This window comes from Equus quagga, chromosome 1 (genome assembly GCF_021613505.1).
Source record: "Equus quagga isolate Etosha38 chromosome 1, UCLA_HA_Equagga_1.0, whole genome shotgun sequence".
Lineage (NCBI taxonomy): Eukaryota > Metazoa > Chordata > Mammalia > Perissodactyla > Equidae > Equus > Equus quagga.
This window is the reverse complement of record NC_060267.1, coordinates 154,969,138-154,992,169: the sequence shown is the minus strand read 5'-3', so window position 1 is coordinate 154,992,169 and position 23,032 is coordinate 154,969,138. Positions and strand designations below refer to the sequence as shown.

Sequence of the window (23,032 nt, the reverse complement as noted above, 5' to 3'; positions counted from 1 at the left end):
AGTATTAATTAGCAATCACAAAAATGTTCATATTTTTTCACAACATGTTCACAAAAATTATTTCTAAATACTTTAAAACTGTTAGAAATCTGGTAACAGCCAATAAAATAACTACCATAAGAAGCACAAACTTGCATAATAAGTCAGCATCAACATTATAATATATGGAGATATTATTTTAATTTGGTTTCCACAGATAAATTTGAAGCAAATAGCCAAGAAAAGAAGGAAAAACCCCTGTAAAACAAATGAAAACGAGTCTCATTTTAAAATATCTTTCAGAGAGGAGCACAGCCAGTTCACACCTTGCACCATTGCTAAACTTGGCAGCTGAGTTCACACTACTTAGTTTAGGCAACCAATTCAGTTTCCACCACTTACTACTAGTCTTCATCAATGTATAAGATCGCCATCTGGTGGCTATCATTAGATCTGGAATGTTTCTAGCTGTGCTAATGTGAAGACAGAAAGACTCTAAATGCCTGTTCCAAGCAAAGAAATTCAGGGTTCGAAAAAAATCCCCTGGCAGCTGCTTAAAGAAACATGGCCATTTAATTTCATTCAGAAAAACTTAAATATTAAGAAGGTAAAGAACTACTGAAAAAATATCCCATTTATATAGTAGAGCTATATTTTTCATATGGGCATTTTACGTGTACGACTGAATAATCAAAGTGTTACCAGTGAAATAGATTTACAGGTTTTTTTTTTTTAAGTTTCAAATATCCATACCATTTCAGGAATTTTGTTTTTAAACATATTTTGAGATATATCTATAATTTCATGAGAATTAAATAGTTGACGAATCTAATTCACAAATAAAATACTGTTCACATGGGGTAAAAACTGTTTTACCAAAAACTTTCTAGAAACAAATATCATGACAAAAAGTAACAACTGTACAGTCATGCACTGCATAACAACCGTTCAGTATCAACAGACCACCTATACGATCACGGTCCCATAAGATTAGTACCATACAGCCTCCTAAGTGGATAGTAGGCTATACCATCCAGGTTTGTGTAAATACACTCTGTGATGTTCGCACAATGACGATATTGCGTAAAGACGCCTTTCTCGGAACATATCGTGTTAAGTGAAGCATGACTTATACTTGGCAAAGTAGATCTCTATTTTTCTTAAGAATAACACTCCACATTTAAATGCTAGGGACAAAGAAGATACAGTTCAATTTATACTTGCATTGAAAAAATGTTAACTTATAGTATTCCTAAATGTTCATTTCAAAGAAATTTTTCATTCTCGTAGGTCTCCGGCTACCGTAAGCTGGAAAAATTTATCTAAGAAACTAAAAATAACCTGATTGGTAAGAAGGAAAACGTAACTGAAACTGGTTAAACATACAATTACCAAAGTGAAAATATGGTTTAACATAGCAAATTCATATATATATATATAAGCTCAGGCTTTCAGTAGAAGTGAACTCCTCTCTCACTTCCTCTAAGGCATTCAAAACCAGGAAAGGGTAACTTCTCTCTCTCTGAAAACAGTCTTCTCTATTCTGATCCTTTTGATCTTTTTGCTCTAGGATCCTTGATTCTACAAGTAGAATCAAGTAGTTCAGTAGTTGAGAACAAGGCTCCTCAACTTCAGCACTGTTGACGTTCTAGGATGGACACTTCTTTGTTGTAGGTGAGCTCCTGTGCACTGGGGGATGTTCAGTAGCATGTCTTGGCTCTACCTACCAGATGCCAGGAGCATATATATCCCCTTCTCTTCAGTTGTGACAAACAAAAATGTCTCCAGGAACTGCCAAATGTGCCTCACGCGGCAAAAACACACCATGACACACAAACCCACTGAGAACCACTGCTTTCAAAATAAGTGGGAACTATCTCTGATTCTGTGAAACAAACAAAAAATCTACCAGGATCTTGGTTAAAAGTCAGCCTGAACACACACACAGGCCAACATAAACTAAAGTCCTCAGCCTTTTATAAAAGCTGCATTTAACATGAACTCTGCAGGCAGAAATGCATCTTGAACTTGCATGTAAGAGTCAGTGTAGAGGAATCTCAATCACATCATATGGATAACTTTACTCTATAAAATATTCCTATTGTAGTTTTAACATAACACTTTTAGATAAATAAAGGCAGAATGGAAATCTTCTTATAGATGCATACTTTTAAAACATTGCAAAACAAGTCCTAGACCTTATTTATTCGCCTAAATCTTCACATTTCAAAGTGGCTTTTGAAATGTAGACCACCTCCACATTAACTCATCCAGACCAACTCAATACACCAGAAAATCATTATAACTTGTCCCTGTACATAGTTCACACGATGCAGTTATTTGGTTAATCTGCTAAATTAAAATTCATAGTCCTAACCTTGTTTAGAGAGATCCATACCAGAGACTATCAGCTTGACAGCAAAAAAAAACCCCAGGAAATCAAAGCAGATACAGACCTAAGATCTAAGTGACTTCATGTGGCACCTGACACAGAAGCCTGATGTCAGAGATCAGAAAGATAAAGATTAGAGCCATCTGAAGCCATCTTTCCTCTTTCTGAAGCTTTTATTCAGCTTTTCCTGGATCTCAGCAAAAACTCTATATCCTTATAAGTAAGTATCTCTTCAACTACAGCAAGTTTAAACATCTTTCTGACTCCAGGCAACCAAAAGAACCCTGCCTGGACACACACACAATTCCTTCTATTTGTTTTTACTTACTGAGGTCAAAGCTGTCAATTATGAAATAGTAATGGTTTAAGAATTGAAGATTAAAATATTGCCAAATTTAATTGTCTGGCAGGTAAACTGGAAGGTCTTTACCAATCTGTTGCAAGTTGGGCGTCCCACATACAAAATAGAGGAAGATGGGCACAGACGTCAGCTCAGGGTCAGTCTTCCTCAGCAAAAAGAGGAGGATTGGTGGCAGATGTTAGCTCAGGGTTAATCTTCCCCCCAAAAGTAAATAAATAAATAAATAAATATGACAAAAAAAAAAAACAAGCAAAAATACAAAGCTTCCTTACAATAGTAACTCACTTTATGCTTACAGAAGGCAGGCGAGTAAATAAAAACAACCTGGAGGTCTTCAAGGTAACATAACAGATCAAAGATTTGGGTTTGGGGTTACCTCTTCTCCCTCCCAATATTCACTAACATCAGAGTAATTTTATTTTTTTTAAAGATTGGCAACAGATGTTAGCTCACATGCAAATCTTTTTTTTCTTCGTCTTCTCCTCAAAGTCCCCCCATACATAGTTGTATACTCTAGTTGTAGATCCTGATATGTGGGATGCTGCCTCAGCATGGCCTGATGAGCGGTGCTAGCGCGCCCAGGATCCGAACCAGCGAAACCCCGGGCCCCTAAAGCTGAGTGTGCAAACAACCACCGGCCACGGGGCCGGCCCGGAGAGTAAAGTAATTTTTAAAAGGATAAAGTGACAAGGACAAAGAGAATAGATGAAACTACAACAAACTAGAGATAGCATAAGATCTTCGGAAGATGCCAAGTGGATACAGGAATGATTATCTCCTTTGGAAAATAAACGGCAACCTTAAAATAGGTGGCTATGGAGAAAACAAAGCAAAATCATGTTTAAATAATGAGACATTGCATAAAATTTTATTAAGTGATTAAGATAATTTACATATAATTAAGAAACAATTTCTAACTAACAACCTAATCTAGTAAATTATCTCCACAAATTATATTAGCATAAAATTAAGACTCGATACTACTAAAACTGTACCTATACATATAACGCAATTTGTCGACCAGTTTATTTTGGCCAAAGATAAAACACTCCTTAATGAGTGCAGATTCTAGAGACAGACTGCCTGAATTCAAATCCTCGCTCTACTGCTCACTAGCTGGACAAGTTACTTAATCTCACTAGATCTGTCTCCTCATCTGTAGAATGTGGATAATAACCGTACTTACAACTGATAGGTTGTAATAAGCAAGATAATGAATGTAATGAGCTCAGAAAAGTTCCTGGCATAAAAAAGGCACTCAATTAAATATTAGGTATTAGTACCATCCTACTACATGATCATCTTTACTGGTCATCCTGTGTTAATTTTACATTTTATATTGAAGTGAAGTTGAATTTATTCTGTATATATTCATCACCATTTCCCAACACATTTCAAGCTCCTTGAAGATACTTTATGCAGAATTTTAACTCTGTATGTATATAACGGATTCTCAGTGATAAAAACAAAATACGATATTCCATGCTAGATAGGTTCGAAGCAACTTACATATAGCTTTTATTTGCTTTCGTTTGAAAACAGTGATATTTTAAAAGGTTAAAAAGAAAAAAGGTCCTAGCGTAAGTAAGACACATAAATACTGTCACTTGCCTTTCCAATTGTGTTCATGGTTTCATACTCATTTACGTCACCTCCTCATGAATTCTAAGAGACAGACAGAATGAGCAATCAAGAATGTAGCCAAGAAACAGCATTCAAACATGAATCTAAGGAGATTTAGCACCAACCTTTATGTCAAAGCCTTCTTCAATGCAAATGGCTTTCCATTCATTTCACACAAATTCACATCTTACTGAAAATACAGTATGCAGTAATTTAAATATCCAAGGTGCCCTTGCATTATCAACTAATTCTTCAATTGAATAAAAGATCTTAAACACATCTTTTCACTATGCGAATCATTTGATTATCTATATATATATATTTCAGAGATTTTCAGAGTAGCCTGTCTACTACAAGACACTTTGATTTGTTCCTTTATTCACTTATCATCTAACAGATATTTATCAAGTGCCCATATGCCAGGCACTGTGCTAGGAGTAGGGAACAGTATGTCCAGACACAGAGATGAGAAAAAATCTAGTATGTTCAAATATCTAAAATAAGTTGACTATGGTTGAAATGCACAATAGGAGGGAAGAGCAGTAAAGACAGAAAAAGATGGAGAAGGGTAAATGGGCCAGACCTCTCAGAGCCTAGGGAAGTTTTAGACTCATCCCAAGAGGAATGGGCGTTACACAAGGGAGTGATCATCAGTAGTACAAAGATTCTTCTAGCTACGCAACACTGCGGGGAATTATATGCAGGATGACGTCACCATGACAAAGACTCTTTCCTTTAACCAGACTCCTCTGAACTGACCTTGGGCTTCCCTCTCTGTCCTTGTAGAATCCAGTCTGAGCAAGAATCCTGCTAAGTCAGTTTAAGGAAAATCCCCCCATCCTCAGTATCTGACCACTCGGGATATCTTATCACCCTGTCCTGCCTTCAGCAATCCCGCTGAGGTGGACTAACAAGAATCCCCCTTACCTCTGATGCTTCCTCTTCGTAATTTCCTATCCACTGACCCCAACCCCTGCTTCCTGGATATAAACGGCTACTTGTCCTGACTAGGTTATGTTCTACCATTATACTACGCTCTCAACATTAATCACAAGAATAACTGTTCAGTTAACTAGCAATATCAGAAACGTGCACATCACTCTCATTTATAATAAAAACTGAAAATTACAAAAAATCAATTTACTTTACAAAGTGACTAATACTTTCAGATACCTCTATACAACTGTTACTTTTTTACTTTTTACAAATATTATATCCTGTGAAGTAACTGAATCCTATAAAGAGCAAGTCTTTATGAAATGCCCATCTCAAACAATTTTTCAGGCAGCATTTCGCAGCCATGAATGTTTAAACGTAAAGAAAGAGAAATGTAGTGACTGCTGTTCAGAGTGGGGCAAGTCGACTACCACATACATGGAGATATCAAGGGGTTCCAGGCAGGCAGTTAAGAACATAGAGAGAAAAAGTAAGAAAAACCATCACCTTAATGATTTTATTTTAAAAAGCCTGTAAAGTCTCTGTGTGAATGCCTTTCAAAAATGATTTTGAAAAAAAATACATAACAGCTTAAGTGTTTAAATGAAACAGATATGGGCCACGGACTCTAAACCAGATATGAAAAAAAGTGCAAAGAGCGGACAAGAAAAAAAAGAGGATAAGCAACTAGAGAGCTTCCAAGTTCAAAGAATAAGAATTACAGGAGTCTACTGGTTACCAAGTCACATTAATGACACTGGAGGGGCCAGCCTGGTAGTGCAGCGGTTAAGTTCTTATGCTCTGAGATCCCGGGCACGGATCTACATACTGCTTATCAAGCCATGCTGTGGCAGGCGTCCCACATATAAAGTAGAGGAAGATGTGCACAGGTATTAGCAATCCTCCTCAGCAAAAAAAAAAAAAGAAAGAAAGAAAGAAAAAGGAAAAAAGGAAATAGTGATACTGCAAAATAGAAAGAAGCACAAATTCCCATAATGGTTTCATTGAAGACCTCTCTAACAAGCATCAAAAGCTCAAATGTTGCCTACGCTTGAAAACCTCTTAAAGCAACTCAGTTCCAGAATAGTAAGATGACTTTTGGTAAGATGAGAGCAATGGCTAAACACACTTAAACTCTTCAAGAGCCTAAATCTCAATTATGTGAAAATGATTTTTGCTACAACCATCTTTACAGTTAAAAACTAAACACAGGGATCAATAATTAAAGCCATTGCTGAAGTGCTAAGTAAGATAATGATCTGGTCGATTAGTCTCAGAAGAACATGACTATTTGTCCAATCTCTACAAAATAATTTAACTCTTTTGGGGATAATCATTCTAATGATCTGTGTGGGAAATGGCTAAAGAAAATAACCTCAGACACTTAAAAGTATTTTTATTACAAAAATAATTCATGCACTTTGTAAAAATTTTGAAAACTAAAACATAATAATCTATTTATGCTTACATTTCACCTCCAAGAGATATTCAATATTAAGTGTTGATCTATTTTGATATTCAGTATTCATAATAATATTCAATATTAAATTTCCTTCCATTAACTACACAAAAAGAAAAAACTAGGATCATACGGGAAAGATTCTGCGTGTAGGATTTTCTTTATAGTTTTCCACATAAGTCCTTTCCAAACGATCATCTCATTAAAAATATTACAATATTTCAGGTACTTCTGGGTCAAACTAAACAAAGCCTTTCCAAGTGTAGATATTACAACTTTTTTATTTTTTAAAGATTGGCACCTGAGCTAACAACCGTTGCCAATCGTTTTTTTTTTTTTTCCTGCTTTTTTCTCCCCGAATCCCCCCAGTATATAGTTGTATATTTTAGCTGTGGGTCCTTCTAGGTGTGGCATGTGGGACGCTGCCTCAACATGGCCTGATGAGTGGTACCAAAGTCTGCGCTCAGGATCCGAACTAGCCACACCCTGGGCCACCGAAGTGGAGCGTGCGAACTTAACCACTTGGCCACGGGGCCAGCCCCACAACCTTTTTTTTGGCCAAGCACCTAAAACTGTTGTTTCAACAGTTGACAAAGTTTGAAATCAAGTAAAGGCAGTTCTTCCTTCTCATTACACCTCATTTATTATACATGGAACCAGTAAGGCTACTGTTCATGAAATATGAAGTTAAATTCTCCAATACAAGAACCTGTTGATATAGCATTAACTTATAAGTCAAATACAGTGTTTAATCTAAATACCCATTTGGATATGTTAAAATTTTAAATGAAAAAAAGAATACATATATAATTCCCAAAAGAATGTAATCAAACATTAATCTATAGAAATGGATTTCCAATGTTTTTTTTTTAATGGCAATCCCTGGGAAGAAATATATTTTACATCAAAAACCAGTACATACATATCTGTTTACATGGCTATGTATGTATATATATAAAAAAAAGTTTCCCAAAACAATATTTGTCCTTACTACCTGCAATGTATTCCATTATTTTCTACTCTGTTTCCTCTCTTTCATTTTTTAATGCTCGTTTTTTAGTGGATTATCATTTTTCAGTGATAATCCACTAAATTGTGTTTGCAAATCACTAGTAAGTCACAACCTGAAGTTTAGGAAACAGTGAGAGGATTTGGAGAAAGACTATCTGGGGTAACCCTTCCTGAATTTTATTTAACAATAACTACTTTAAAAGCTGGGCAGGGGCTAATCAGGGTTTTAGCTCCATAGCTACTTTGAACAATGGAGGACAAAGTGAAAAAGGGCAAAGTTAAAGCTTTAATGCACAATCAATACAATGAGTAAAAAGTTCTGATTAAAGGCCCTACCTGCATTCTACAAACGACAGGTCAAGTTCATTTATGTCAGCGGAGAAAAAGCAAAAGCTGTGACTCTAGAGTAACTCAAGGCATTAAATGGTAAATGTTCCTACCTAACAGGCCCAACCACAGCCAGTCTACCAATGCTCATTTATTATGATGTACATGCCATTCTCTTGAGACAGCTTGAAAAATAAAGCTGAAAATGGTACCATTTTGGCTTTCTGCAAAAATCTTCTCAGTGAACATGATTTACTCCTCTGATCACATGCCTCTACCTAGTGGAGATGCAGCAATCCCCAATGATGTGAAATTCACTGCCCCCAATTTATAATCTCAAACTGTCCCTGACTATTTGAAGTTCACAACCATAACTGAGGAAACACTGGCACCGTAAGTATAAAACAATCCCTCGTGGCTAATCCACTCAATATTCATCACTTAACCTTTTAAAACCATTTGCTGCTAAATCAATGCAATTAGGAGATGATAGAAAAATAAGTTAGCATATAAAAATCGAGTAAATGCAATTATGCAAAACACACAGTTGGTATTTTTCAACTATGATCAGAAATGATGAAATTTAACCTAAAAATCCTTTCCCTCAACTCCTTTACAATCTTATATCTCACCTTTCCCCATCACACCTCCAATATGAATTCTAATTCTGGGGGGCCCATACTATGCTATGAGATAATTGTATTAAAATAATCTATTTTGATTTCTAATAAAATTAGTTTTTTATTTATATCTTAACCTCTATCAAAATTGTCTTTAAAAAAGATTTGCAGTAGCTTGAAAAATGCAAGAAAATATCAATCTCAAAAGAATGCAGTTAAATCATTATATGACCTCCTTCAAACAAACTGCATTACCTTAAAATTCCTACAATAATGACCTTTCTGAGAAACTACATTTTGTGCTTGACTATTTTAACCCAATGAAAGTCAATGCTACATAGTTAACCTAAAAATTCCTAAGTATTTCTATGTTGTTTAACCATCCAATAATTCAAATAAACATGTAATCTATATAAAACGAGTGAGTGATGTGTACACATATGCGTATATACAATACAAAATTCAGAAGACTCATTTTATCCAATACAAGGTAATTCTTATTTCAGAATACAGAAAAAATAACATAAATGACAAATTTAAGTGAAACTATGAACTCTTTTTTATAAAGTATAATTTCTTATCATCAAGCCTTAGCAAAACAACTAGGGACTATCTTATAACTACTCTGCCAAGCAGTGTGCTAAACTCTTCTGCATTGTAACAGCCTGCAGACTACATTCTGCAAGCCTCAGTTCCAAGAAGATACAGTGAGAGCTCATCAAAACAGAATGAAGCTGTCTAGCAACCTCAGCTATCTGCAACAAGCCAACAATCAGAAGACTATCTTAGGAGGTAAAATTTGTGACACAGAGTGACTTAACAAAAGATCCCCCAATCCCATTTAATAACTATGTGATTTCATTTGTTATCCATAACAAATCTCTGGAAGATAAGAAATTTGAAGACAAAAGAAGGTAATTACAATAAGGTAAGATTCAAAAAACCCACAACTATCTAAAACAAGCTAGTGATCAGTATTGTTTTTAAAAGGAGAAACATGTATCATATTTTAAATGTTTTGTCAAATGCTTAAAATTACTTAAAGGAAGCTAATTATACTATGCTTTAAACTTTTAAACATTTTGTCAAAATATAAATATATTCCTTTAAATTTGATGCTTAAGACAATAAAACCACTATCTAACCTGTAAGATAACAGCATACATCTTGGTCTCTGTCCCTAGTTCCTGGCACAGAACCAAAACCCTTGTAATTTCCTCCGTGATAAGAGCACAAGGTGCATCTTTTGTTCTCGTATTTTCTCTTTGACACCAGTTCCTGACACAGAACTCCTAAATCCCTTGGAACTTCCTGGGTGATAGAAGCGTCTTTTGCTCTAATGAGGTGGCTCCTGGTGGGCTCCTGGATGGGGGCTGGTCACCAGAAAGACCAAGTCATGATTAGAAGCTTGGAATTTTCAGCCCTAACTCCCATTCTCCAGAGAGGGGAGAGGGGCTGGAAACGGAGTTAATGATTGTCATGCCTGAGTGATGCAGCCTCCATAAAAATCCCATACTTGTGGGAGAGCTTCTGGGTGGCACGCTGCTGGGAGAGTGGCTCTCCCAGAAGGCAAGGAAGCTTCATGTCCCTTCCCACATACCTTGCCCTATGCATCTCTTCTACCTGGATGTTCATCTGTATAATAAAAGGATGTAATAAAGGATAAACTGGCAAACAGTAAGTAAACTTTTTTTCCTTAGTTCTGTGAGCTGCTCTAGCAAATTAATCAAATCCAAAGAGGTGGTTGTGGGACTCTCCGGTTTACAGCCAATGAGTCAGAAAGACAGGTTGACGACCTGGACTTGCAAGTGGCATCTGAAGGGGGTGGGGACCAGGGAGCAGCTTGTGGGATTGAGTCCTTAACCTGTGGGATCGGACGCTATCTCCAGGTAGATAGTGTCAGAATTGAGTCAAACTGTAGGACACCCAGCTGGTGTCTCAGAACTGCTTGGTATGGGGAAAAATTCCACACATCTGGGATCAGAAGTATTATGATGAGAGTGTGGCAGTGCTATGGGAGTAAAGGAGAAAGACTATTTTTTCTAATGCATACCCCCTCCCCACAGAGCTATGCAGAATATCTCAATGTTGGGGTGTAAGGATAGCCAAGACCTTCTGTTTTCTACCTATTACTTCAATCAATATGTACACTAACTCTAAGAATTTTGTTATATGAGATATTTCATAAGAACATAGGATGATTACTAATAACAAGTTCCCGAGGGCACACTTAACTTTTTTTTGGTGAGGAAGATTGGCCCTGAGCTAACATCTGTTGCCAATTTTCCTCTTTTTCACTTGAGGAAGATTGTCACTGAGCTAATATCTGTGCCAAGCTTCCTCTATTTTTGCATGTGGGAAGCCACCACAGCATGCCTTGATGAGCAGTATGTACATCCGCACCCAGGATCCAAATCTGAGAGCCCCAGGCTGCCAAAGAGGAGTGTTCCAACTTAACCACTACACCACCAAGCCAGCCCCACATTTAACATTTTATACACAGTATACTCTTTTCCCTGATCCTGATAAAGCCCTATAATTATCATAATTTCAATTTAACAGTTGAGAAAAATGAGATTCAAAGATGTTAGCTGCCCAAGGCCACCTGGTGGCAGATGAGAGACAAGGAACCCAGGTGTGTCCGAAACCCAAACGTATATTTGCTACCCAGAGGTTAAGGTTAAGCTACCTCCCAAATTTTACCATTTTGAAAATGAGGTTTTGGGCTTGTGGGTATTTAGTAAATTTCTTATTACTGATTAAAACAGCTCAATAAAACAAAATGTAAGACCAGATGAAGGCCAATTTCAGTCTGAATGAATCCTTTATTCCTAACAAAAGGGAGACCAACTTGGCCAGATATAAACAGGCTCATAACAGGACCTCATCCTGAGGATAGAGCTAATGGCATGTGCAAAAATGGATAAGGAAGTTCCTCCTTAACATATTATGAGGTCATCTGGGAACAATTATAAGCAAAACAAAAGTAAGTACAGAAGATTACTGAAAGGACTCCACTGAGTCAGTGCACTGGCTAGTTATAGCACCTGTGCAAACACGGATGCAGGGACTGGGAAGCAGAGACCAGGAAGGAAGGAGGTCCTGGACCAAAGAGAGCCCACAAACCTCAAAATCATAAAATTAAAAGCAGATGAATAGAAAAAATTCTATTATGTAAATAAGTCTAAAGAATTAATAGAAATAGCACAATTTCAAACCAATATATCTAACAGCTGACATCATATATGGGGTTTGAGATCCCTTTTCTTGCCACTGGTCCTCTTATAATCATATACATTATAAGTCTCTGACTTTTATAAAGCAAATATTACACAAGTATTAATACGTAAGTAAAATATCCACTGTTTTCCAACAATCAATTTAAATGTATTTAAAACTTGTGAAAATATCTTAAGAGTCATAAAATTTTCATTTTAATGGTGACTAATACTCACTTGCCTAAGATCTCAGGTTAAAAAAATGTTAAGTACTCTTACTTTGGGATCAATCCAAACTGTACTTATTCAATATGCTCCCTCAATAGAACGAAAGCAAGAAACATTCTCTTCTACTAGCAGTTATGTCATGTAAAGTAGGAATTTTTCTTAATGGTAACAACACAAATAAAAGCTATATAATTTATTAACTGACTGATTAAACAACTAGAAGCATACTCAACTTCAAATCTTATGAGTTCATGATATCATGCTAACATTCGTTCACTGAACAAACATTCACTGAATGCTTTCTATGTGTTAAACCCTGGAATAGACCTAATTAAGAATTCAGAAATGATCCAGAGAAATTTTATCCCAGCCCTCAGGGAATCTGGAGGCAAAGAGGCAAATTTCATAGAAATATTTAATTTCTATAATGTCAACTAATTCACAAAAGTTACAGTAATAAAAGCTTTTAAATATAGAAGAAAACTACAGTTAATTATCTGAGGCCAATAGAGCTTTCAAGTATCATACGAGTAAAACTAATATGGTTAATGTTGCATAGTACTGACAAACAGGGATCTGTGATTACTCCAGACTAATGAGAAATGAAAGAAGAGGGGTGAGCAGTGATTTGGCATCAACCAGGAGTTCAAATCTCAGCTCAGCCTCTTACTAACTATATGGCCTGGGAAATGTTTGAAAACCTCTCCGCCTGTGAGTGCACGTCTGTAACAGGGCTAATAAGTGATTAAAAGATGCCTAATAAATGCATGGCTCAAAGCAGGCTTTCTCTAGAAAGTCAGTTACCTGTGCACTAACTTGCCCCATAGCAGAAGACAAAACCATAGATTCTAGATTACTGATTCCTACCAATGCGAGAAAGATGACATTCCTCTTCCTGCCAGCACTATGATTAGAGAAGGAGTGAGGCAGAATCTTCAGTGGAGGTTCACTATATCATCTGAGGTGCTGTAAAGTCTCAGAATGCCACTAAGGTTTACACTGAAATACAAATAAGAAATTCTTTCAAGAGAGGAAAAAGTGATTATCTTTTCCAAATTACTGGCTTCTAAAGACTGGGTAAAGGGAAATAATTTCTTTAGCTTATTTTTTACTAATTTTTTTAAATGTAGGGATGGACATTTCATATGGAATACATATAACAACATGAGGAATCTAATAATTACAGTGATGTCTTCCCAAAGTTTTGCCGTGTTGCACAACTCTCAAAGAAAACATTCACGCTGAACTCAAGGTAAATGGTCCCTTCTGGAGCAAAGACAGGAAAACAATGTGAATGCTGTCCTCTGCAACCATGCCACCATAATCTCAACTGTAATTTATCTGAATAACTTTTTTACATATTTATGATCCTCAATCAAAGGTAAGTATAAAAATCATAAAGGAAAAATCTAAATTTAAAAACATGCAACCAGTTATTTCCTTATGCCTACAGCACTTCATGTCTAAGGACAACACTCTTCATCTCTTCCCACATCCTGCCTTCTATTACTCCTCACTAATCTAAATCCCTGGAGAGAAAGGAACTGGAAGTGAGACAAGGGCAGGACATCAGTAATAGGCAAACACAAAACTTCCAAAGGACTCAAGTGTTCAGTCATAATTAGGCATGTAGCATGTGACAGATACATATTAACAACTTCGGTATTTATGGGGTACCTTTAAAACATGATAAACTAAGCAGTTCATAATATATTAGACTCCATCCACAGTCATACATATCTCTCTCATGAAATAGCTAGATATGCTAACCCAAGACATAAAGCAATATAAGAAATCATGTTCTCTATTTTACTGAATGGATCATATGTTTGCATAGTTCAAAAATCAAAACTGTACACAGAAGGGTATACACTGAAATTTTGCTCCCACTCCCGTCGCAATTCCTGTTCTCTTACACTCCCTATGGAAACCATTTTATTAGTTTCCTGTTTATCCTTCCAGTATATTTATACAAATACTAGTAAATACAAATATAAATTCTTATTCTTCTCCCTTAGAGAAAAGGAACTAGTACATAAACTCCTCTGTCCCACACCTTGCTTTATTTAATCAATTCATCCTAAAGCACTCTCACATCAATACAAAGAGATCTTCCTCATTCTTTTTTTATAGCTATACTATCCCACTGTGTGGATATACCATAATTTATTCAACCAGTGCCATATGAGATTGCTTCCAAAGCATCTTCTTAAATGATACATCTTTCAAATATCTCCTGTTACTGTAACAAAATTACCGCTATCACAGGATTTGCCTTCTTAGACCTATAATAATGCAACATATTAGTGACCTAGTGTTTATACTTTGTAAGAACCATCAGAAATTTCCACCCTACATGACCGCATTCTCTCTTCATCAAAGTTTAATGTATTTATTACAGGATTCCTCAGACCCTTCAGTATAGTTATACATCATGAATCTCCAAGAAGTATAGCATGTGACCTTCCTCAAACTTATTTGGCTACAAAATGGTTCTTTGGCAAAACATCCTAGAGATGTAGCATTCTGCAAAACAAACTTTAGCAAATACTGGATGGATGTAATAATTATTGTTATCTGAATAAAAGACTATGAACTTTTAAGAAGATATGAAACTAAGCTGAGCTTAGTTTTAGACTAGGCATAACCAAGCTGTTTCTTGGATTATAAACCCCTTTGAGATCTGAATGTAAAGCGATTTGACCCTCTACTGGAAAGAAGGCATACAAGCATAAAATTTTTCAGTTTCTGGGGAATCACATACCCCTGAGGCCCATCCACAGTCCCTATGTTCCTGTCTATTTTAGAAGCAATTTTAAAAACACAGTGCTATACTATCTATCGCACCATTAATACTCCAAATGCTAAGACAGAACCCAGAGTGCTTTTCATGCAAAACTAATGAAAAAACAGCAGAGAATTCACCAGGAGGTGTACCCTAGTGCCAAGCGAACAAAGCATTCTCAAAGGGATCATGTTTAACAATCAATGATACCAAGCAAAGTGAATTACATTAAATAACTGTGGGAATTGTAGTCTGATTTTTACACAGGTGTCTCTCATTTTAAATAAATCAATTAGACTCTTACAGGATTAAGGAAGTTGGTCTTTAATTCATTTTATACAATATGAAGTCTTAACATTTAGGATTTTTAGAACGCAATACATTTCACGTTAGACGGCAGTATCTACTAGAAATACAATTCTGCTGCATGTTTGAATGTGACAATGTGAATGCCCAAGAGAAAGGAAAAAAAGTCTGAGTTTTAAATGTAGATGAAAGAATCCCCAATGATGATTATAGTCTAGCAGGGGAAATTATTAGGAGAGAAGAGATATTAAATTGAAAAGGTGACAGATGCAGGCTACCACTTCTGGTTTTGGGGGTGGTACCCTACAAAAGGGCATTCAGAAGCGAGGGCCAGTGGGGGCTGAAGCCCAGCTCAGGCTTCTCTCATCAAGCCTTGTGCTAAAGTTTGAATCTGCCTAGAGAGGGCGTCTGTTGTAATTCAGACAAAGGCAGCCCTGAACTCCATTCTTCCCTCCCTTCCCTGACACAATTCCCCGCACCCCCAAACCCCATCTACCAATGGCAAATATTAAAAATTGCTAAAATTTTAAAAACGAAAATTTGTTTTCTAGATGAAGATAATATCCCGGTGGCCAAAGTATAATAGAATGGAAATTTCTAATTTAAATTCTTATCAAAAAATTGTTTCTTCAGAGGACCTTTTTTTTTTTTTTTTTAACAGAAACATCTCCAATACTACTATGGAACTCAACGGGAAGAGAGTCTACTAAATATAAATTTGCTTTATTCGTATTTTTTGTTGAATACTTCAATTCCTAAGAGGAGTTTTGCATAAGTACTTTCAGTATTTTTCCAGAATAAAGACTACTATTTTAGCAGAAACATTCTATATGTCAAAGAACATGCACTAAACACAAATGCACCAAGTGCTAATTATATGTTATGGCAAATTATGAGGGGAAAAAAGATTCTAAGTATCATCCTTGCCCTTCTCATGCTCCTTTGAGAAACCATTCCACACTCCCTCCTATAACAGAGTACAGTTGGCATTCCCTATCAGCAGATTCAACCAGCTGGACGGAAAGGCCTTTGATGGTTGCATCTGTACTCAACATGTACAGACTTTTTTTCTTGTCATTATTCCCTAAACAATCCAGTATAACAGCCATTTACAAAGCATTTACATTGTATTAGGTATCATAAGTAATCTAGAGATGACTTAAAGCACCTATATGGGAGGATGTATGTAGCTTATATGCAAATACTACCCCTTTGTACATAGAGACTAGAGCATCCAGATTTGGACATCTGTGGGGGTCTAGGAACCGAGCCCCAGGGATACCGAGGGACGACTGTACAGGCATCTCGCACCTGTGAACTCATTTAAGGGTATATCCACTTCCCAAGCTCCTAATCAGAGATGATACAACTCAACAACCTCTCTACATTCAGCAAGCTGACAAAAAAGAAGCAAGACAGTCCTGGAATCCAGAGAGAATGGACGATTCTATACTGCCTGACATGCGAAAAGAATGAGAACCAAATGACATTAGTCTCCTTAGCATTCTCTACCAAAAAAGGATATCAAAATATTAAAGCATCTTTTCTATTTCATTATGAAAGGTGGATTGTGTCTTACCCTTCACTTTGATACTGTCCCCAAAAAACTGCTTAAATAAACATTAAAATCCAAACCATGGCTTGGGAAAAATTATAGTATTTTTAAAAATCCTCTTTGGAGGCAATTTGAAAAATCTGCTTAAAATAGCCAAACTAGAACCTTTCTGGACTGGCATATTAGGCTCCAGATAAAAATGCAAATCTACGTCATAATCACATTCTCTTCCTAAACCAAGCACTGAAAAAAAGTCTTTGGCCACTCTCATAGCAGTCATTTAAAAATGTCCAGCCCATGGAAGCAATCACTAATTTGGAAATCCAGCACTACACCTGTCTGCTAGCCCTGTGTCCCTAGGAAGACTGTTAACAGTTGCACTGCTAAACATTATCATGACGCTATGCCAACCACAGATCCCTTCACTATTTATTATTATAATTACAAATAATTGTGAAAGTCTCCCCAAGTCATAAAATGCAATGAGTATCACTCAACAAAATACACAAGCTGTCTGCTAAACAAAAACAGAGGCAAACTTCATTGTAAGCTAGAATGTTGGAATAGGTACCTGCTTTGTACAGAAATCAAAAACTCTCTCATTCAAAAAGGGGCTTAGAGGGCTGGCCCGGTGGCACAGCGGTTAAGTTCGCACATTCCGATTCTCAGTGGCCCGGGGTTTGCCGGTTCAGATCCAGGGTGCAGACATGGCACCGCTAGGCAAAAAGCCATGCTGTGGTAGGCATCCCACGTATAAAGCAGAGGAAGATGGGCATGGATGTTAGCTCAGGGCCAGTCTTCCTCAGCAAAAAGAGGAGGATTGGCAGTAGTTAGCTCAGAGCTAATCTTCCTTAAAAAAAAAACCAAAAAGGGGGTTAAAGTGGTGGGGACTAATTGCACCTTTACATATTCAAACACTGATCTTTATTAGTGATACACTCTTACTGCAAAATTGAAAATATCGTATGCATAAAAAGTGATAACTAAAGAAGAATCCATAACCAATACGAGAAAGCTATAATATAAATCAAAAGCCACACTAACTAATCTATATAACATTAACCCTATGAATCACCTGTATGCTCCTTCATATAAATGGCCCATTTTGTCAGCTGCAGATCCTATCAACTTTAAGATTATATCTGTGGTAAAACACAGTTAAGAAAGAAGGGGAAGGAAAGAAGAAAAACAACCCATTACAGGATGTTGACAAGTATAACTACCAAGGTTTTAGAATATATTGGTTAGCACCCCACATACTACTAAAAATAATACAGCAGGTTCCTCCAACACCAGGTTACTTTCGATTTTAACAAGTAACAGAAACCTGGTGTAACAAAATACTCTAATTTTCATACCCTAAGCTCTCTTAGGAAAAAAACCTGTGTACTTCCCAGTCTTAATTACCAGATAAAGTAATTTTCAATCCAACTCAATTGTCCTACAGTTTCATTTGGACAGAAGACAGATTTGCTGTCTCTCCCTTTATTACAACTCCACAGATTGTGGCCCAGATGCCAACTATAAGGCAAAAAGGTAACTAAAATCCTGATAATATGCCTGGGGTGCACATTATCTCTAGGACTATCAACACTCAACCAGAGATCCCCGAAGAATTCTTACTCACCTACCAAAGAACTTTCTATTTGCCAACCACCACTAACTTCATACTGGGTTGTTAATATCTTTCACTTATTCTAATTACTTTTTTAAGTATTTCTAAGACTCATGAAAATGTTTTAACTGGCATTCACACAGGGAATCAGCAGGAATGCAGATGCTATCACTGTGTTCACTACACACGCCAAAATAAACTCGGAGAGGTTAGGACTCGGTCTACCTTGTCTGCCTGTAGCCCCAGTGTGGTACCTAGGCGATACTTAATAAGCATCCGTAAAATGAATGAAATCATAGAACAAAATCCATGGAACAGCCTCAAAATTTCAAGGGTAACAGAATTGTGTTAAATCATGTATAGCTTAAAGGAAAGAAGAACATTTGCCCAAACTTGGGAACCTTCTAAACAGTGCTATTTGTTGTAAGAGGATTTAACTGACACCAGAAAATAAGACTAAGTCCAAATCAATTGTAAGAGAGACCTACACTGATGAGTTTTTGTAAGGAAGCAAACAAAAATTGCATTTTTAATAAGATAAATGACTTTTCTCTATCTCCATGATCAATGAAAATTACAGAATTTTAGAAGAAACCTTAGAGCCTCAATTACGAAACAGATGGGCTCCAGTCTCAGAATAATATAAACTGCCACCAATTTATTCAAAAATTTGTGCATAATTACAAACCCAAGAGAACATTTTATGAATATTAATTTTATTCTACTTTTTTGGCTATGCTAAGCAGTCAGCTGTGAGTGAGAGAAAAGTTATGACATATCATAATCATCCATTTGTATGACTTTCATTAGCAGGGGAAAATGGCTGAGGAAAGATTTAACTTTGTCAACGCCAACAGTTCCTCTCTTCCCAGTTTTCAAGCCATGCTCTTCTCTACTACTTAAACCTAGTTTTCCTGTTCTCCCATTCTATTTTTAAACTGTATGATAGCCTACTGTATTTGATTTCTATACTGATTTGACTACAGTAGCCAAGTCTTATCTTCCCCAAGATTTAGAAGGTACACCCTTCCAAAGTGCTCCCCTGCCAAACCATTAATAACAGTGTTTGATAATTCCTTTGTCATCTGTCTGCTTCACTTGAATGTAAGTTCTATTAGAGCAGAGCTGGTTCTGCCTTGTTGGACACTGTAGAAGAGACTCTAAGTAAGTGTTATTACAATGAATGAATGAATGATTTGGGAGGCAATGGCAGTATCATATGCTTCTTCTAGCTAAGTAGGCAATATTTGAGAGCACAGCATGGTTTCCACCAGCTTTATGAAAACTTGGACCCTCTTTACTGCTCTGAATTGAAATTTTACAAATAATAAACTTAAGAACAGACAACACTGCACGTGACACACACTAGCAGAGAAGGTGCTAAAAAACACCTCCAAAGTAGATTTTATTCAAAGGCCACAGAAAGAATTACAGAAGATTCCTCAGGACAGGTTTCCAGAATTCCATTACCATCGCTGCGAATGATCTTCCCAAAAACCACTGCTAAATGACTTCATGTCTAGAGACTCAATTTTTTCCTCCATGTTTTGAGAATTTATAGGTGAACATCCTAAAATAATGAATGACTACTCTCCAGGGCCTTATAACAATCTTGAAAAAGATGCGGAGGGGGGGAGTTTAATGAAAATTATTGAACAAAAACACGTGAAAAGCTATTTTCCTGTTACTTGTGAAAGACTGGAAAATTTTCACTCCAGTGTTAAGAATTGGAAGTAGGAAAATTTATAACACCTCCATGCCCCTTGAGTCACGAACTTACCAAGGGAGAAGAGAATCACAACTGTAGGGACACATGTGTTCTGCGTGAACGCAAGAAGTCACTTTTCTTGAGCATGAGCCGCCCGTCCAGCATCCCACATGGGAACACTGGCCTTCTGAAAGCCAACCCACAGTCCCCTCTAACCCTGAAGCCAAAGCCAGGCTCACCGGGAAAGGCGAAAAAAGGAGCAGCACGGAGGACCCGGACACCTTCCTCCTTCTACTTGGCCTGCGGCAGGCTACTCCTCCGGTTCTCGCCAAAAGAGGAGGAGGCGGACCAGGCAGAGTCAGCAGCGAAAAGAAGCCTTGGCCGCAAAGGAAAGCGGCTTGTCCACGCGGCCGGAGAACTCACCGAACAAAGCACAGCGCGGAGCGGGTGGGGAGACGGGAAAGAAGGGGGCAGATTCAGCCCAGCTCTTCACCACTGCCCGGGGCTAGAGACAGGTGGAGCCGCGCTCCTCCTTAGGGGGAGAAGAAAGATGGGTTTTCGAGGGGCTAATCTGAACTCCAGCGCCCAGGCAACCGGAACCGAGACCCCGGCTGGGGAGAACGCCTGGGAATAAGGGAAGCAAGCACTGCGAAAAGAAAGGAAAAGATGGTCGGAGTCACGGGGAGCGGCCCCTCGGGGGGGCCCAGGGTCCGGTCGGAGCCGTGCCGAGGATGCCGGCGCCGAGGGATGCCCGCGGCGCGCTGCCGGCTGCCCCAACTCGGGCCTCCTCGGCGCCGCCGCCGCCCGCCCCCTCGCACCCGCGCCCGGGGCGGCCACACAAAGGGGACGGCGAGGCGCGCCGGGCGCTGGAGGGGCCCCGGGACGAGGCGGCCGGACCGCGACGCCCGCCGCGCCCCCGCCTTTGTCTGCCTGGCTCTGCGCCCCCCGCCGAGGAGCCCCACCGACCGCGGCGCCCTCACCCTTCTCGTTACCCGGGTGAGTAGCGGTCTCATCTGCTCGCCGGCCCCATCCGCCTCCATGGCCCGCTGGCCACCCCGCGGCGGCCGCTACGGTGCTGCCCCGCGCGGTCCGCCCGCCGCCGCCGCCGCCGAGACCCGGGCGCGCGAGGGGAAATGAGCGTGCGTCCGTGCGCGAGGCGCGGGCGCGCGTGGGGGAGCCGGGCACGCGGGGCGCGGGGCGCGCGTGTGCGCGCGGCGGCCGCGGGGCTGGCTCTCGCAGGGCAGCGAGGCCGCGGTGTGGAACGTGGAGCGAGAACTGAGCGAGCGGGAGAACGGGGCGGGGGAGGAGGAGGGAGCCGCGTAGGAGCTCGGGGCGGGGCCGCAGGCCATGACGCGCGCGGCGCCCGGCCCCCGCCCCGACACGCCCCTCGTCACGCCTCCTCGCACCACGCCCCCTGCCAGTTTGGCACCGCCAGTCTCCTCAGCGCCCCCGCAGGCCCCGCCGCGGGGCCAGCCGGAGGTGGGGCGGGAGGGAGGCGGGACGGGCATTTGTACCAGCCAATCGGCGGCTCCCGGAGTCCCTCGCGCACTCCCCCCCAGCCGCCTCTTCAGGAGGCCCCGCCCCTCTTTGTAAAATCGTAAGTGACTGAGACTAAGTGTGTAACTCGTTTTTTAGGTCGGAGTTTCCCCTGAAGTTCGGAAGTGGGTTGGAGGTCACCACTGCCCCTAGCGCTTAACCAGGCTCTTTAGAGGCAGGAGGGAAAGAGGACGCCACCTTTTTAAAGGACGCTTAAGGGAACCCCAAAGGAGCTAACGGGTCTTCACGACTCCTACAGGTTTTCTTCTCTCAGTTCAGTAAGCATGAACCCCAAGTCGGGGCTGTGAAAGACGGAGTACCCCTGACCAGGTATCCTCGTGTGCTTGCCCCCTTGATGGGACACAAGGGCAGCTCCCACCCTCTTGAGTTCACCCTCTACGCCCCCTGTCAGATATCCCCAGCTCCAACTGGAGGTGATGATAGTACACAGGGTCATTGAAGGATTAAATGACTTTCTATCCATAAACGTGCCTGCACACATAGCGTGCTTATTATAGGCATTATTGTTAACAGTGTTGTTTTGCATGTTTAATAAAGATAAAAAGGGTTAGTTGAGAAAAGCTAAGTTAGTGCTATGGAAGGAAACTTTGTATTACAGTCGGTCTGGAGAGTACATCCTATCCATTTCCAATAGGATATTAATAAAACCCTTTGTCAGAAATAGATAGATAAGGATGCTGGATGACTCGTTCCTGGTCTGGGTCCTAGTCCTCTTTTGTTCTAAACTTCCCAGAGAGCTACTTAGAGGCTGGCACACATTATTCATTTGTATAAGAGCAAATGTGCTTCTACTAATAATGGCTACCATTTAAACAGGCCTAAATTAGAGACTATGACGTTTTGCAAACATGCTTCTTCTCTAATCCTCACAACACAACAAAACAAAACATGTTTTATTATCTCCCTTTTACAGACGAGGAAGCTGAGGCTCTCAGGGATGACTGGTTTTAGGTCCCAGTTCGTGGAACTGCTCTTTCTATTGCACTATTCATTCTAATGCTTCACTAAAGAAAGTTGAACAAGGAAATAAGGGAAAAAAAAGAAAAGATGAAACAAGATGAAAGGGAAAGAATACGGAGAAAGAGGGGAATTGGAGTAAAATTTTTAAAATGCTTCCTAAAGTGGTTTAAAGCATCAATCACTGTGCCCATACCATCACTCTCTAAGGCAAATATGATTTATATTGGAGAATTCCTTCTGAGCTCTCTTACATTGCAGCTCCCCTACCATAACACTATAATTATTATATACAGAACACCTTCTATCCCCTTTCTCTGCTTTGTTTTTCTATATAGCATTTATCCTCTTTTAACATTTTATATATTTTACACTTTATTGTGCTTATTGTCTGT

The 23,032-nt window shown here is 39.1% G+C and overlaps 1 protein-coding gene across 9 annotated transcripts in view; it reads right to left on the bottom strand.

The window, feature by feature from the left end:
* The window catches only part of SLC4A7 (solute carrier family 4 member 7), a 102,196-nt gene extending 80,910 nt beyond the window's left edge, over window positions 1-21,286 (bottom strand). For 8 of the 9 annotated variants that reach the window (XM_046661377.1, XM_046661407.1, XM_046661426.1 and 5 more), the window contains exon 1: window positions 21,104-21,286. In XM_046661377.1, the coding sequence (XP_046517333.1) occupies window positions 21,104-21,163 (60 nt within the window). In that variant the 5' untranslated portion in view covers window positions 21,164-21,286. The remainder of the gene's footprint in view (window positions 1-21,103) is intronic. The other variant, XM_046661386.1, reaches the window with a different exon arrangement.
* Between the last annotated feature and the right edge of the window lie 1,746 nt (window positions 21,287-23,032).